This window comes from Gavialis gangeticus, unplaced genomic scaffold (assembly GCF_001723915.1).
Source record: "Gavialis gangeticus isolate Ggan-Ray unplaced genomic scaffold, GavGan_comp1, whole genome shotgun sequence".
In the NCBI taxonomy this organism is placed as follows: domain Eukaryota; kingdom Metazoa; phylum Chordata; order Crocodylia; family Gavialidae; genus Gavialis; species Gavialis gangeticus.
In genome coordinates, this window is record NW_017729018.1 from 64,712 (window position 1) to 82,497 (window position 17,786).

The following is a 17,786-nucleotide window of genomic DNA, read 5'->3' on the forward strand; positions in this document are numbered from 1 at the left end:
AAAAAAAAAAAAAAAAAAAAAAAAAAGGGTGGGGGGATGTTCCCTCTGCAGGAAACTGGTACTAGGCTGGCACCGGGAGGGCAGAGCCAGCTCTGACACCCTCCCTTTGGTGCCAAAAAATTAATTTCTTACAAAATGTTAAAGTTCAAGTCACAAAGTTAAAAGCACAAGGAAATACAGAAAGACCGGAGCAGGGGGCTACATAGTAGAGGATGGGGAGAGGGGTGGAAATGCAACTAAGTGGCACATGAAAGATGCAGGCAGCTAAGCTCGGGGTTGGGGAAGTAGGAAGGGGGAAAGGGAGGGAGGGGCCTCAATGCTTATGAAGCAGAGAATATACAGGAGACCTTGCACAACAATACCACATTGTAACAGATGATTTGGAAAACTCATACAGTTACAAAGAACAAGATGAGGGATACAATTGCGGGGTGGAGAGGAGTCCAAGGTTAAAAGTCCCTGGAGGCAATTTGACACAGTGGGGGAGAGCAGTCAGGTGGTCCCCGCTGAGTTGCTTCCAGCAGGCAGTCTAGTGGGGTCCACATACTGACACTGTCCCATGATGTGTTGTACATAATGTCCCTTGATCTTTGAATGGTGTTGGACAACATGAGGCACTACATCAGCTTGGCGTTGCAGCTGGCACACAGGATGCTCTTGTTGCTGGGGTCCCATGCCCTGAGCGCCGCAACAGTTGGTGGCTTGACAGTCACATTGTATCCCCAGGTCCTCAAGGTGTCTGCAATGGGTAGTATTTCTCTTGCTTCCATATTCGGGCCTTGATGAAAGCTTGCTGCCAGTTCTTGAACGGGATAGTGAGATCTACCATCACAACATGCTGGCTGTCTTTGTTGGTCACAACAATGTCTGGGCACAGCTGGCTATCACAACGTAGGACATTGCAGTTGTTGGACATGGTCTTGCTGCGGCCAGTGTGGCCGTGGCCAGTCAGTCCTGGACGACCTTGTTGCACAGTTGCCACACTGGTGTGGGGTGTGCAGGTGCACAGTAGATGGGGGAGAGTCTCTGCCTCATATCTGCAAGGGCAGCACCTCCTGTCATGGTTTCCATACTGTGCTGTGCCATTGAGTGGCAGGCACCTTTCTTGGGTATGAGCACCGTCATCACCTTCTTCTAGGAGCTGGGCTTGTGGTGGATTCCCTGCACCGGTTGAAACGCAGTGGCAGGACAAGGCAGCCTTGGTCTCTCTTCAGTTCCAGTCATGAGTGCGGGGCTATTGAGCATACAGATCCTTTGTGGAGGGTATCCGGAGTACACAGACATAAAGAGCAGTGGTGAACTGTGAGGTCACCGTGGCTTGAAACACTGCTGACCGCTGGGGCTCCACTCAACAAACTGTATGGTAAATCACGAGCCTTTTGGTTTTGAATGAGTCTCATGCACAGTTTAGCAGGCACGGGTTGTTAGAGATACAGTTATATACATTAAAAGAATTTTGAAAAAAAAAAAAGTTTGTACTACATGTAAGTAAGTAGAAAAGCGCTGTGCTAAAACTTGCAGAAGTTGCAAAAAAGGTAAAATGCATCAATTTTGGATGAACTAAGTCCATCGGTTACTATATACAAACTACTACCAGTAAGTTTATTTCAAGGTTTTCAGTGTTTTCAAGTTTTCTCCTCACTTAGCATGTGCTCAGGAAGAAGAAGGTCTGACAGTAAGGAGGGGGAAAAGGGTGCGGGGGGGAAGAAGTTGTGGGGAGGCAGTGGGCAAGGGGACTACCTGACCCTCCAGACTTATTTTTCCTGCTGTAACAGTGGGAGGGAGACAAATTCAAGGCAAATCTCCAATAACCAGATTATATACCTGGAAAGTTGTAACGCATTTATAGATTTTCCACGTAATCTAATTACTGGGGGGAGGTTGGCTTATAGTCAGGGTCATCTTATGTTTGAGTAAATATGGTAATAATAACCTGTAATGGGTGGTTTGGTGGTGAATGAATTCAGAGAACAGACACTGGGAGCTGTCCCAGAAGTTGAGCTGCTGATGCTCCCTTCCTGCTGTGTTCTTTAATTCACCTTTTTCACTGGCTCTTTGACCATTTGCTGAAGAAGATCTAAATATTTTTTTATAATATTAACTAGATCTTATGTTTCTCTTAGAAATGTCTTGTCAGTGGCATACGGCTTATATCTGGAAGATACCCAGCTCCTATACTCTACAGTGGTATAACATATAGAATGGGCAGGCCTATTTTAGAACTACATCAGGTAAGTTGATGGCTGAAAATTTATATTAATTGACAGTGTTATGCTAATAATTAAAGTGCTGGAAATGTGTACATTTCTGATTAAGTGGTACACTAGACCTCTGTATTCAGAGACGTGACTTGTAGCTCTGTATCAAATATACAGTCAGTTCAGTTGAAAAGATGTTCAGTTCAGTCCAGATGATAAGTCTCAATAGTGTGGCTCCAGTAGTCTGTCCAGTGACCATTGCAACGTTCTCAAGAGCAGACATGGTGTGGCTCATCAAGTTGTCAGTTTAACCATAGCAATATGAATCCTTGAAGAATAATTTTAATAATAGATAATAATAATAATAATAATTTTAATAATAAATAATAGCACTTGAAGAATAATTTTATTTTTTTGCTTGTCTGTGCACTTCTGCTGAACACATCACAAGATATATGGAAGGTCTTGATAGCTGTGTAAGGTTATGTTGTTCCTTCACCTGTACTGTTTGACCAGTTTCAGGATGCCTGATTATCATTCATCTGGCACATTCAAGACAATCCAACACTTGGTTTTTGTAAATCTGACTTTTGGTACTTATTAAATAAATTGTTTCTTTGGATTGTACAAACTGTAATAACTTTCTTTAGTTTAGATGTTATTCCTCTGGAGGAAGAAAAGGCTTTATATCAGGGTTTGTTGAAAACATCAAGCAGGAATTAGCCAAAAATAGAGAGATGAAAGAAAGTATTAAAAAATTCCGAGATGAAGCTAAAAGGCTAGAAGAATCTGAAGCGCTCCAGGAAGCAAGGAGGAAATATGTAAGTCTTCCCCAGGAATTCCTTTATTGTGTGTCATTTCCATTCACTCAGTAAGTAAACTGTTGTATTAAACAAGACATTGAGCAAATGAGTTTGTCATTTTAGGGCAACTGTATTCAGCATGGTAGCACTGATAGCTGTAATGCACTTGTGTAAAATTCTGTCTTCCCAGAAGGCATTTTACTGAATAAAAAGGTAAAGAATAAGCAGGTAAAAATGTGATGTGACAATATAAATAGAGTTGAAATTAAGAGTTTTTCTCATCATTGTGATTCACATTCTTAAAGGATTATAGAATTGCGTTAAGTATTTTTGCACTAGTGAGGAATAGATATCTTATGAATTAGACCTTCTTTTAGCCTGCATAATTGCCAGATTCACCATAGGGAAGAATACAGAAAAATATGTAAAAGAAGGAAGTAATATTCCTTGATTGCTTTATATTTATATAATTGCCTTTAAATATTTATTTGTTCTGTATTTTTCTATGCCTACATAGTTGATTGGATGTCTGTGAAATAATGTTTCCTATGCCACTTTAAAAATATATTTTGAAATGCATAGGGCTCTTGGTCATCAGTCCCTCTTCTGTGCAGTAAACTCTTATGAGTCCTGTCCAATTTCTTCAATACACTTCTAATGGAACTTCTGAAGCTAGCAAGTTACAGCTGACTTATTTTAGTTTGGGGATATTTTTCTTGTTCAATTTTTCCATCATATATTCTCCTTTTGGCATTCTTTTCTGTTTAGGGCACCCATTGATTTACACTGTATTGATTTAGGCCTGGATTTAAAAAATTGAGGATGATGTAATCAGTGATTGAGCACAACTGATACTAGTTTACTTCTCCTCCTATCACTGCATAGAGATAAAAGTATCTATACATCTCCTTTTTGTGGCGGAGTAACTAGAGCTGTTTTTTGGTCCTGTGGTAGCATGATAACCTGGAGAGTGCTTTACATTGGATTGTATGTATTCAGTTTTGTTCTTTCCATATGTAGTTGCCTAAAATCTTATTTTGCTGCAGAAAACCATTGAGTCTGAAACTGTTAAGACATCTGAAGTGATTAAAAAGAAGCTTGAAGAACTAACTGATACAGTTAAAGAGGTAAAGTAGAACTTTACAAAACCTCCCAGAAGACAGTTTGCTCATGTTTTGCCCTTTGTATTGTTAGCTTCCCTTACCTGTTTCTTCTAGTTAAAGTGAGGACCATGCTACTATTTATACATACCAAGGTAAATGAACAGACATTCAGTGAGAAATATTTGAAAATTCTTTATTGTGACAGCATAAAAGCAGATGTCCTGGTAATGCTAGTAGAGTAGACTTTGGCTATGATCTTATTCCATCTGCTGCATGTCTGCATCTACACAGTTGCTCACCCAAAAGATGCACTTAATCTCATCCCAATCCTGTTGTCTGGGGAGGTTCATAGTTCTCCCATTCTCTCTCTGGGCTCTGCATTTCCAGAGGCAAAAGCCTACTCGCCTCTGGGAGATAAATAATTCTTCTGTTCTGGTTCAGGATTGAGAAAGTCGTTCTCTCATGTTGTCCTACTTCCTGGACAAGTGACCTAATCGCTTGCCCAGGGTGGGTCTCTCTTTCCCCCCCCACCTCAGATGCTTGCTCAGTGTAGTATTTGTCCACCTAAGTAATTGGGAATAGAAGCAGAAGCTGGTCATTTCCCAAGCTCAATTTTTATCAGCAGAGCTTAGGCAAGAGTAAAGTGCTTCGGTGGGCTTTCTGGCTTGTTTCTGAACATGTATAGTAGATTAAGTCTAGTCACCTGAGGATTTTCTCAGGCTGAAATGAAAATGCATAATGAATTTAGGTTCCTTAGCTTTCGTGGCGGCTGAGTGGAGTGAAACAGGATTGTGTCTGCTTCAGTAAATGCCTAAAAGCTGTGTAAGTGCTGCATAAATGCCTTGGGGGCAAAATAAGTCAGCCATTGTGTTTTTGGATATCTGAACATCGGAAAATGTCTCAGGGCTGTTGCTTCTGTAGTTATGCTGTATACCAGCATGAAATTGGGGTGTCTCCCCTGGGAACTTGGTCAGAAAATCCAGTAAATTCTTCACTTCTGGCTTTTTTTTGCCAACAAAAATATCCTATAGGCTTATGCCATTATATTTCAGGCTTTACTCTCGTGGGGCTTGTAGCTAAACCAAGGTTTGGCAAAGTTCCAAGGCTTCCAATGGAAATCAGGTCTTGCACATGATAGTAACTGTGGTGATGTAGTTAGAGAAGCTGTTTTCTCTTGGTCAGCATTGAGTTAAATGTCCAGAAGCATTCTGTATGCTTGGGCGGTGCTGAACTCTCAGGTGTACTTCAATCAACAATAGAAATTAAGTAAAATATTCTGCTTTGTAGCCCACATACTAGAGATAAGTGTTTCTTACCAGCTTGTATAATAGTATCTTGAATCATCCAAATGTAGTGGAGGAAGAGGAGACCACCTAGTGGTACTCCTGGCAATTGCTTCTTCGTGAATTTGTATTTCCCTATCCACCCCAGCACCGCCTGCTGCCAGTGAGGCGCTGAAATGCTTATCAAGAGCATATGCTAAGCCTGCTGTGCTGGTTCAGAGAGCACACAGATATAGATGTATTTGGTAATTGCTATTCAGCAGTGTGGTTTTATATCTAACCAAAAGCACCTGCATAGGAACACAGGATTGTCAATGATTGGTGATAATGCTATAGCACCAGAGCACTGTGTCCTGCAAGTCATTCACCTGTGACATAACAGGTGCTTGTAGATGTGTGGGTGTCTGCTCCAGTGCGCTGTAATTACAGTGCGTCAGAGCAGGCTTGGCTGGTGCTAATTAGCACGCTCCAGCAGCCTTGGTGTCTTGTGTATTCAGCATTCCCATGCTTCAAAATGGCAGTGGAGGCGCTTTAACAAAAGCTCATTGAACAAGCTTTAGTTAAAGCACCCCTGCTGCCATTTTGAAGCACGGGATGCGAATACACAAAATGCTGCAGGTGCTTTAATTAGTGCAGCTCCCAACAGCCAGACTATTTAAAGTGTCATCCCCACCCCCACCTTGAAGCACGTGTAAAGACACCCAGTGTTTTTAACATATATTGACTATTGTTGCTACAGACCTTGACTCCATTTGCTATGTTTGCTGCTGCTTCATTGTTTTACCTGGAGGTATCCGAAATGCCAAAATGAAGAATCTCTTTCATATCCATGTGGAAAAGTCCATTATTTTAAATTTTTTCATATTCCTGTTTTATTGTAGGGTTTGGATGAAGTAAGTAAGAGTGATATTGGCCGGAAGATAAAAGAAGGTGTAGAAGAAGCAGCCAAGACGGCAAAACAGTCTGCAGAGACAGTGACCAAAGGAGGGGAGAAACTGGGCAAGACAGCAGCATTCAAAGCCATTTCTCAGGTATGCTTATGGATGACATACCTACTTGAAGGTGATATATTTTATTGGACCAACCACATGATTGGGATAGACTTAAACAAGTTTTCAAATGCAGTACATTCTTCTTCACACCTTGTCTAAGTCGATCCCAGCTGTGTGGTTGGCTTAATAAAAGATAACACCCACAAAAATCCTTGCATCTTTCATTGTCCTGAACTGTTGTGGCTACACATCATTCCAACAATACCTGCTTGGAGCCATTCCTGCAGGCACTGAGTCCATTAAAAATGAGCAAACGGGCTTCCTTATTTAATTGTTGATGCTTTGTGATGTGCTGTTTTCAGCCAAAATTGAATATGAAGTTTTCAGAGGAAAACCTGTTTGATATACAAGTGTTGCAATATTTTGAGAAATTACAGAGCCACAAGGTGCCAAGACTGGGTAATATTACCCAAGAACTTTGCAAAAATGTAAGCATCAAGTGTCTGAACTGCTACTAAATATGCTGTCTCTCTTGCAGATTGACTTATTGCTAGCAGAGCAGAGGGTAGCAAATGCACTTTGTTTATTGGAGCAAATGTTAATCACTAGCTGATTGGCATAAGAAGGAATTTATCTTTGGCCAGTTTCTCTCACTTATGCTGAGGTATCAGTGGTAGCCTCTTTCAGAAGGGCGCATTGGACTAGAAGGACAGTTGGTCCCTTCAGTGATGCAAATGTTCTTGTTTCTCTGTTCCTAATAAGATGTCATCTGCTAAAGGTCAGCTTCAGCCATAACAGCACCTCACATTATACAGTGGCATTTATGTAAGGAAGGTTGTTATCTTGCCACAGCAGATGCAGCTAACTCTTTTCAAGAACTGCCAGCTCCTTCTCTGAAGCAGGCAACTATTCTCTCCTTTCTGGCAGGCAATTATCTTGTAAGATTTGCTAACCTGGGTTTATACCAACTTTCTATGGGTTACACATAGTTTCCCCACATTCTAGCAAATGTCTTCATGCACTGTTCATCTTTAGTGGACTGTTTCAAAAGCCTTTTAATAGGCTGAACAATCCTCCTTGCTTCTCTTTACCTTTTTAAAGTGCAAAACAGATTCTTGTTCTTGGCTTAAAAAAAAAGAAAGGTAAATGTAGAGAATAACTGAGAAAAAATACAAATTTGAGTTGGTCTAATAAAAGATATTGGATTTACCCAAAGAAACTTGTCTGAGAATAAATAAGAATTCTAATATTTAAGATCTGTGTTACTACAGTATTTAGGAAACATTTATTTATTTGGACAGTCTACTGCTGGGTAACAATCATGGGGATTCAGAAGTCTTTTTCCGGCCTCAACAGCTCACAGAGTAGAGTAACCTTTGTAGTTACTGGAGATTGTCTTTAGTGGTTATAAACATCAAGAATAACTGAACCAAAAGCTCCAAAGTTCAACATCCAGTCTATGACTCCAGCCCAGGAAACACTCAAGCATCTCTGTAACTTTATCTTTGTGAAGAGTTCCACTGATTTCATTGGAGTTATTCAAGTGCAAAGATTTATTTAGGCAGACAAGGTTCCTTGCGTGAATCTGATATCTTTTATTAGACCAACTTAAATAGTTGGAAAGCAATTATTAAGCAAGCTTTCAGGTTCAAAAACCCTTTGTCAGGCTAAGGAAGTTTCTGCAGTTGGTGTGTGCTCTTCCTGGATGGAATGAAAAGTAAAGAAGCCAGAGGCTGGGCTGGTCTGCACACAAGACAGGTAGTCAGTGAAAATGTAGACTGAGGAGTCAATGGGTGAGAGACAGGCTTGGGGGAGGGGGAGAGAGAAGGGGGATGAATAGTGGAGAAGTACCTGGGGAGTCAGATGTCAGGCAGGTTATAATGTGTCATAAATCCAATGTCTATATTTAGTCCATAATTTTTAGTATCCAGGAGGTTGATGAAGTGGAGTTCATAGGCTCGTCTCTGGGAAGTGTTTTATAAGTTTCCTTTGAGGATCAGGACTGAGAGATTGGAGAGAGAGTGGTTTTCTTGTGAGAAATGTGCCCCCATAGGTAACTGGGTATTCCTGTCTCCGATAGATTTCCGGTGTGCATTCATTCTGGTGTGCGGTTGTTGTTTGGTCTCCCCTATGTATTTTTCCTCCGGGCATTTGGTGCATTGGATGCATTTCTGGAGGTGCAGCTGTAAGATCTGGGAATGCTGATGGCTCTGTTGTGGGGTGTAGTGATTGTGGGGGTGGTGGAGATGTGTTGGCAGGTTTTGCATTTCTTGTCATGGCATAGTCTGGATCCTTTAGGTGTGTTCTGGACTTGAGGAAGTTTGCTTCTGGTGATGAGGTTAGCGAGGTTTGGTGCTTGTTTGAAAGCTAGGATGGGTGGCTCTGGGAAGATCTTTTTAAGAGTAGGGTTTCTTTCTAGTATGGGTTGCAACTGTTTGAGGATTTTCTGTATGGGTTCAAGGGAGGGGTGATATGTCATAACCAGCGGTGTGCGATTTGTGGGGGTTTTTCTTCTGTACTGCAGCAGTTCTTCACATGGTATCTGGGTGGCTCTTTCAAATGTGTGATCTTTCTCTCTGGAGGAGTGTCCTTGGACATTTTAGTAACGTTTTGTAAGAGCCTATCCTGTGTGTTAAAAATGTTGATGGAAAATAATTGCCATTTACTGTGGTTTGCTATAAAATCAGAAATATCCATATTTTTTCAATGTTTTTATTTTAGGCAGTGAAACAGCACTATAAAGCTGCACACAACTTTGTCATTAGGTAAGATAAATAGGCTGGCTCCTACCTTGGGGGTCTCTAAGACAAGACTAGACAATCACCTTGCCAGGGTCGTTTGACCCCAGTACTCTTTCCTGCCATGGCAGGGGGTCGGACTTGATGATCTGCTCAGGTCCCTTCCGACCCTACTAACTATGAAACTATGAAACCCTCCTCTGTACACATGTAGATTACTAGAAGCTGGCTTTCTCTTATATATCACTTATATTAAGTGCCATCTTATATCAGAACGCATCCAGTGATGATTGGGAGTTACAATCCACTTGTCTTCTACTGAGAGTGTCACTGGAAGAATCTGGAACATCAGAAGTTTAATAAAGTAATTTAAGAAATAAATTAGTGTTGTCACGGTGAGCACGTGTCACTCGTATATGACAGGAAATGGGTTTAGTACCCAAACTTAAAACTGAGTCCTGCTCTCATTGATTACAGTGAGATGAGGGTATTGCCTCTTTTTAGCAGAGACTGAAACAGGGATACAGCTATGCAAAGATTTCTTGTATATCTGAGTCCAAGTTTATAGGAAAAAATTAAGTATGGACAAACATACATTTTGAGTAGCTACAAAAGAGGAGGAGTTGTCCCTGAGGTGCAGCAACTGTAATGCTGTAACACTTATGAATGATGAGCTTGTAGCAATATAGATATACCAAAAATTTCTCTGACTTTAACCCTGCCTTATCCAGGGTCAGAGTTGGATGATTTAGCACAAAGTCCTGTAGCAATACAAGTGTATGTCTAACTGTTTACCTTGTGATAGCTGTTGTGCACTTCCAAGAAGCAGATCCTCCTCCCTTTCTGAAGCTGTTCCAAGTGTATGTATGTTGACCCCCAACATCTCTTCCTTAACAGAAGCTCAGCAGGGAAGGAGAAATCCACCACCAATTCTGTTCTGTGGGATCACTAGCACTATTTAGATTTCTGCATACATGGAATTTAGCTCCACAAGCACTGATCCTGATTTTTGCTGTGAATAATTGAACTCCTTCAACCTTTTGCTCAAATGTATACTTATGGGGAATTGAGGCTTTTCCTTTATTCGGGTATGGAACTATAAAGTGAATATCAGCTTTGCAAATGCTTACTCTTTTGGCTGCTTCTCCCTGTCCTTAAAAACAAATGTTCTCCGTTACAGTCTTGCTGGTTTGCACTTGTGGAAAACCCGTAGGCCTTGTTTTGTAACTGGAATCTTCTTTTCTGTTTAGGTTTTCGGAATCATTTGTTCCTTAAAATCCAGCAAGTCCTTGATGCCTTTCAGTACTCACTCTTTTCAACTCCATATTCATCCCTCTGACCTGATTTGCCAGCATTTTCACTCTCTACTTGTAGGGTCTTTTGATTCAGTTAGTTTTCTGGATTCCTGTTCGTTGTTCTATCATAAGCTAGATCCAAACTTAAGTCTTTGGTACTTCTCCTGTCCAATTCAGGTAAATCTCCAAAAACAATACTTTACTCAGCCTTGCTGTAGGCACATGCATCTCTGACTGATATATACTGAGTTGCATTTGCTGACAACAGAGATCAATGTAGCCCATAGGCTCAACCTCAGTTTTCTGAAATAGGATCATTAGTGTTTTGTAGCAAATCCACTAACTGAATGTTTTTCTTTTAGGGAGTAGAAACAGTTAAGAAGGAAATGGATATAATAGGGCATACAGGTCCTTACAAACGTCCAGAGCGACTAAGGAAAAGGACTGAATTTTCTGGAGAGAGGCTCAAGGAGCAGAGAATATTTGAAGCTAATGAGTACGTACTGGATTAATCATAAAGAGGTCATTGCTATGTATGACCTGATGAGTGTTTTTAAGTTTGAACTATAAAGTAGTAAAGGTGGGCAACTTATGGGGGTGGGGTCAAGCTGCAGCATAAGGGATGGTTTAAGTGATCAACTTGCTCCTAATATTGGGCTCAAGCAGGCAGGGGTGGAGAACTGGAATTATTCCATTTCTAAGGAATGTGGTATTGGATTACTGCAGTAGCTGCTTCCTATTCAGAGTTGCTGCCAGCTCCTGTTGGAAAGGCATATTTTAATCCCTCTGTAACTTCTGTTTAGAAGATTGGGTTGGCTTGAACTTTCTCAGGTTTATTCTGAAGAGAAAAGAATATTTATGCAAAGTTTGAAAAGATGTATGAAATGTTTTATGAATTACAGAGCATTACAAAATAATATGTTCTCCTGACTTGAAATTTCAACTTTGCAATATTTTTTTCCTCTAGTAACTCATTTTATGAATGTCTTTGGTTAACATAACTTTAATAGGACCAAACCTGAACTCCTGATCTTTCCTCCAGACTCTTCGCACACACAGTTCAGACAGTGGATGTCTCAAGCAGCACCATTGATAGTACAGGATACTGCACAGAAAGATGTTTAGTATAGCTCTGTGTCCTTTTCTTCTGTTTCTGAGGACTTAGTTTGTGCATAAACTGCTAGCCTTTTGCTCTTCCCTAGGGAGGCCATGGGTGTGGTGGTACACAAGGATTCCAAATGGTATCAACAGTGGAAAGATTTCAAGGACAACAATGTGGTCTTCAATAGTAAGTGTTCCAGTGGTTAAGGAACAGAACTATTTTCTGTGATCTCCAACTCTTACAGTCTGGGATCTGATGCCATCTGTGCAACTAGTCTTCACGTAATGCAAAACATGGCCATTTTTGTTGCAGCTGTTAGTATTAGGTAGTGTTAAATGAGAAGTAGGCGTTGCTACTAACACAGTAGTTATTCCAAGCTTCTCCATCTGTTTTGGGAGACAATCCCAACCTTCAGCAGAAAAGTATTGTTTTACCACTCCATATTTAACAGGTACCAAAACCTGATTTCCCCATTGCCTATGAACAGAAATTGTAAGAACACTGAATTCTGAATGCCTCCTACTAACCAGACACTAAGGGTACAGAGAAGCAGATACAACATTTAAAATACTTGAAATGCAGTGCTTTAGCACAGCGTTTCCCAACCTTTTCCGTCCCATGGTACACTTACCTGGCCTTTTCCATCCCATGGCACACCAGCCGAACATGGAGTGGGCAGGGGGAGGAGGGTGGCAAGCGGCCAGATGGGTGGGGGCTGCAAGGTATCAGTGTGGGCCTGGCTACGGCGTAGTGGCAGCATGGGTTGGTGGCGCTGGTTGTAGCCACGCCACCCCCCAAATTCTGCAGCACGCCTGGACGTGTCCGACGGCACACCAGTTCACTGTGGCAGTTGGGAAGTGCTCCTTTAGCAGCATGCAGGCATACTCAGCCTCCCCACTTCCTGCTGGAGCACTGTTTGGTTCAGGTAGTCATGACCTGAGTTTTTCTAGGCCTGAAGGATACTGTCAGGGACAGTTCCCAGGGCTTTGACATTCATGCAGAGGAAAAAAATTACTTGTAAGGGCTACTGATAAGGATTAATGGTAAAGAGTGTTAATCTCTAATTTTAGGAAAGTAATGAGCAAAAATAATCGTTTGCTGAAACAGGAATATGCTAATTGTAAAAGAGGGATTTGGAAGGGACTTGAGAGGTTTAGAAGTGACCTATAAATACGATCTTACACTGAACCTTTTAATTACAATTTAAGAAGTACAAAAGTGAAATAGCTGAACACTGCTGCTGATCTCCTCTTTCTTGTTTTTTAGGGTTTTTTGAAATGAAAATGAAGTATGATGAAAGTGATAACGCATTCATTCGAGCCTCCAGGGCTGTGACAGACAAAGTCACAGATTTAATTGGTAACATTTCATTTTTGTGAAAGTTTATTACTGGTGTATAGCTATGACCATTGCCTTTCTAAAGGGAGGGTTAGTGCTGCTGCCATCAGTGTGTTACTAGCCTTTGGGAAGGAATCTGATGTTTTGCATCTGTGTATCATGTATCACTAAGTGGAGCAACAACCAAATCAGGGGGCGGAAAATAATGACAAGTGGGTGTAAGGGATAAAACTAAAACCCCAAGCAAAACTTATAGCATCTTCTGGACAGTTCATACCTACCTCTGTTAAAGAGTCAGCTCCTTCAATTCTCTCTCATCCTTGGTGATGCTTGTCATGCCAGTAGTCTCAATTAATTGAATTGAATTTGTTTTGACAGGTGGGTTGTTTTCAAAGACAGAAATGTCTGAAGTTTTGACTGAGATTCTCAAAGTGGACCCAGCCTTTGACAAAGACGGGTTTCTAAAGCAATGCGAGAATGACATAATCCCTAATGTTCTGGAGGTAATTTCTAACAGTGGAACATGATAATGGAAACAAGTGTCTCACGTTCTTATACAAGTTACAGACTTGGGGTATTCCATTTTCGAATGATTAACCTGGAAGATGGGATAGCTGCTGCCCCTCCAGCCCATGGTTTCAGCTTGGTGCATCTTCCAAAATAACAAAAGTTTGGCTAAGGAGAGAAGGCTCCCATGTGAGAAGTTAGTTGCAAATCATCCCACATGGGTTAGCAGTTTTTAGAAGGCTCTGACTGCTGGAAAACAGAACGCCTCTCTTACCTAGTGATGAATGTTAGGAACTCCAGAGGTTTCAAACCAAGCTAGATGAATGGGCAGTAAAGGGACAGCTGCACACTGTACTGCACACTGGAAGAAAGAATTCTAATTACTCATTTACACTGCAGTTCTAATGTTTAGGTAACTGCTTGTGGAAAAGATGCTGGCACTGCAAATGGATTAGTAAAAGTAGCTGCTGAACAAAAAATGTAGGTGTTGTTAAAGGTTTAGAAGTAACATCAATATCATAGTACCACTTATTTCAGTAATGGTGTGCCTTCACTTGTGTGAATATTGTGTTATCACCTGATGTTAAAAAACATAGCAGAAATAGAATGGGGCTCAAGTATGGGTGGCAAGAGGAATTACAGGAGTGACTTTAGGAGAAATTTGAAAACTGGAATTTTCTGAAGAGAATGAAGTGTTCATGCTTTTTTTACAACATGTCTATACCCTATCTCATAATCAGGGATCTGGGTTTTCTGTTTCCCATGGAAAAACAGCGTAAAATGCAGATTTCCCCCTTTACCAAAGGAACCTGTGGATTTCTCATTATAGCAGAGAAACCTGGAGATTTTGCAGTTTTGCAAAGAGCTGTCTGCAGTGGCAGAGCTCCAGCCTGCAAAGGGCTGGGAGGGAGTGGGAAGAGGGTGGTCAGGCAGAGGGTGCACATGTATATGCACAGGGCCTCCAGGCAGCCTGGAGAGCAGCTCCTACAGTAAGTATGGGATGGGGGGAGGATTAAAGCCCCCATAGGGAGGGAGGGAGGAAGTTGGGCAGTGCTGGGGCTGGGGCTGCTGCCCATGTCGGGGGCAAGTGGGGCTTGGGGCCCAGGGCCACAGTGCATAGTAACAGGGCTCTGGTGGGGAGCAGGACAGAGCCAAGGGCCGCTCATTAGTTACTGAGTGATGAGCACGAGCATGGCCAGCGGGGGTTGTGGGGGGACTTTCATTTTAAGCACAGATTTTGGGGGTTTTATCAGAAAATTTGAGATTTTTTATCAGGGAAAACAAGGATCCCTGCTTATGATACAAAAACAGAACAGTGGAATTATTTTGTATTACTTACAAGACATTATTTTACAATTATATTTCAATACACTAAACTCCAATAGTAAAAGGAAGCTTTTAAAATCTGTTTCATTGTATATGTATGGAGTGCATAGCCCTGAAGAGGCCTTAGGGAAAGATAGTGTGGGAAAGCAGAATATTGTGGGATTGTGGAGGGTAGGAGACCTGGCCAGATGTTAAATTTGTCCTGGCATAACAAAGCAGTTAATGTTTGAATCAGCAACTTCTGTATCACGGATCCAGTGTTTTTGTAGTAGCTTAGCAATTTTTTCCTTGGGACAGATTCTTTTAACATCTGTGTTACCATTTGTTGCGGGAAACCTATATATATACCACAATAAATGTAACGTCTGGAGGAGAGCATCAAGGCTAGAGACTTAGGAAGATTCAAAGAATCTGACGCTTGTTAAGGATGATGCCTGTAGTGGCACAGTTGTGTTTTGGAAGAACTGCCCTGTGGTCACATCTGCACTGTGGAGTGACTGGATTAGATGAGTATCTCAAACTAATTAATCACATGGATTGTGCTTATCATGTGGACAGAACTCGAAACAAAATAATATACGAATTGTCACTCTGAATCTCCCCTATGTTTCCTATAGTCTAGCTGTCCTCCTCCTAACAATGGTGGGAGCAAAATGCTTCATGAAAGCTGTAAAAACCATGTGTTGCACTCTTAAAGAAGAAACCTCTCCTGGAAAAGGTTTGTTTTTTTAAACCCGTGGGACTTCTGCCCTGATGTATGAGTGATTTTTTTTTTTTTTTTCTTCTTGTTTCTACTACAAGACATCCTGCCTAGTGTAATTATGGCTGGGTTTTTTTCATATTCAGGTTTAATTGCCTTTCTGAAACTGTTAGTTGTTTGGCTTCATTATATTGTATCAATGAGTTGCACATATGCATTATTCATTGTCTTCAAAATATTCTTCTATCAGCTACAAACAACATATTGCCCTTCATTTTCACTCAGTGGCCCACTGTTGATCTTTTGCCATGCTGAAAATTGATTATTTATGATTGTTTACTACTTGTTTCTGCTTCTGCTAAAATATATCTCCTGAAATATGAGAGCTGGACTTTGGGTATAAAGATAATACTTTAATTATCTAAATATCTGTGTCCATCTGAAATAATGTGACTGTATACATATGTCTTTGCTTCATGTTGCTTGAGTATAGGATTTTGCCTTGCCCCTCATTAGGGCATGTTAGGAGTAAACACTTGTGGCCTAAGGTTGGATTTAAAGAAATTCACTTTTTAAAGGATATCCAGACAGATATTTTAGTGGGAGACCTTAAGTTTCCTTTGTATATTTTATTTGTTACTCCTTTTTTAGGCTATGATATCTGGGGACCTTGATATCCTGAAAGACTGGTGCTACGAAGCAGTAAGTATATATTAATAATGCATCTGAAAAGGTGGGTTCTCCTCTGCCTCCGGTTTGTAATTGTGGGCCTGTAATATTCCCATGATTAGGTTTGGGAAATAGATCAATGTAATAGTTGTGTTGGTATCATATAATAGTTATAAGCTGTTATGCTAGCTCTACAGTCTCATGCTGTAGCCGTACAAATATAGCAAATCTGCAACTGTAACAGTTTTATTCAGGATTAAATGTATTGGTACAGCAATTTAGCTTGCTTGTACTGGTACAGTTGCATGCAGGTGTAACGTGTATATTGTAACACCTGAGGCCAGATTTCTAGTGGCAACTCTGCCACTCCTTTTGAAACAGTTAAAAGTAACATCACTGCATGGTGGCATTCCTTCCCTTCTGTGAGCTGTCCAGCCACCCTCTCCACGGTATTGCTGTGAGTATTGGTTTTTGCTTCAGTCACTCCTTCATTTGAGTTTTCCCTATATCTTAGCATGTTCTTGAGTGCCATGAAATAGTAAACAAAGGGGATGCTTTTGTTTTCTCGGGTACATTTAGTGCATGAAATTCCAATACATGTAAATGGCATTTGTCTTCTGATGATGGGAGTAACATTGAAATCCCATTTTAGCTTTGTTGAAGCAAACTCCTGCCTAAACTAGCACTGAAGGAGCAGGTGTAAATGTATTTCTTCTCTCCACCCTTCTCCAAACTAATCTGACACTTGGCAGCACAGAACTGTTTTTAAAAAATTATTTTAATTGTTAATCATTTCTATTGCTTTGAAGTTGCATTAATTTCCACCACAAGGGGGCTGGAAATCAGATGAGACTCTGCAAGGGATCTTTAACATTTTGAACTGGGCAGGTCTGCAGTCTCTCTTGATTATTTGTGTATTTGTTCTGGGTAAACTCATCCTTCTAATGAGGATAGTGTATAACATCAGGCTTTTTCAAGCATTCTGAGAGGTATCTGTACTGGCTTGTGCATTTCTCTATTAAACAGCTGATCAAATCAGCTTTCTAATTTATAGAGTAGACTTACCACAGAGCCAGGAGTAGTTATAAGCAAAGGTTGTCTGTCTGGTTTTTTTTTTTTTAATGGGTTTTATTTTAAAATTAAAACTAGCTTAGTCCAGAGATCTGCAAATTAAGTTGAGAAATATGGAGATTATTGTACTAGGGTCCAGGATGTTAAAGAGTGTCTCATTCAAAATTGTTCCAGTCCTTATTTATAGCAAATCAGCACCATGTAATAAGGGGAGCAGGGAAAATAACCATTCCCATAAATGGTCTCAAGCTGTCACGGCATGTAACAACAACAAAAGGGCAAATCACGCAGTCCAAAGGTTTTAGGACTCTGGTTTAGTTTATGCTAATGGGCTTAGTCAAATTAAAATTCTAATCTGCTAATCAGTTTAGTGCAGATGCTTGAGTGTATATACTCATCCTAATACATAAACGATAGAGCTCAAACCAGTTCTGAGAATACTTGAATACGTATACTACAGGTCCAGAAGTACAGGCCTGAATTTGTTACTTTCCCTGCTTTCTCTCCCTGCAAAATGTTTCTCATTGTACTCCCATTAAAGCCCAGTCTCCACCAGTTTGTGGAGGATATTTGTATTTTTAGGATTTAGGTTTATAAGGTCTTCAAGCCAGTGACGGTGCCTCCCATTTTATTTGACAATTGCCTAGTACTTTGTTGGTTC

The 17,786-nt window shown here is 40.8% G+C and overlaps 1 protein-coding gene across 1 annotated transcript in view; it reads left to right on the forward strand.

Moving 5' to 3' along the window:
* The window catches only part of TIMM44 (translocase of inner mitochondrial membrane 44), a 46,994-nt gene that overhangs the window by 20,142 nt on the left and 9,066 nt on the right, over positions 1-17,786 (forward strand). The window contains exons 2-10 of the mRNA XM_019513186.1: positions 2,124-2,231; positions 2,849-3,019; positions 4,048-4,128; positions 6,269-6,418; positions 10,775-10,908; positions 11,615-11,700; positions 12,781-12,873; positions 13,231-13,355; positions 16,037-16,087. Coding sequence (XP_019368731.1) covers positions 2,124-2,231; positions 2,849-3,019; positions 4,048-4,128; positions 6,269-6,418; positions 10,775-10,908; positions 11,615-11,700; positions 12,781-12,873; positions 13,231-13,355; positions 16,037-16,087 — 999 coding nt within the window. The remainder of the gene's footprint in view (positions 1-2,123; positions 2,232-2,848; positions 3,020-4,047; positions 4,129-6,268; positions 6,419-10,774; positions 10,909-11,614; positions 11,701-12,780; positions 12,874-13,230; positions 13,356-16,036; positions 16,088-17,786) is intronic.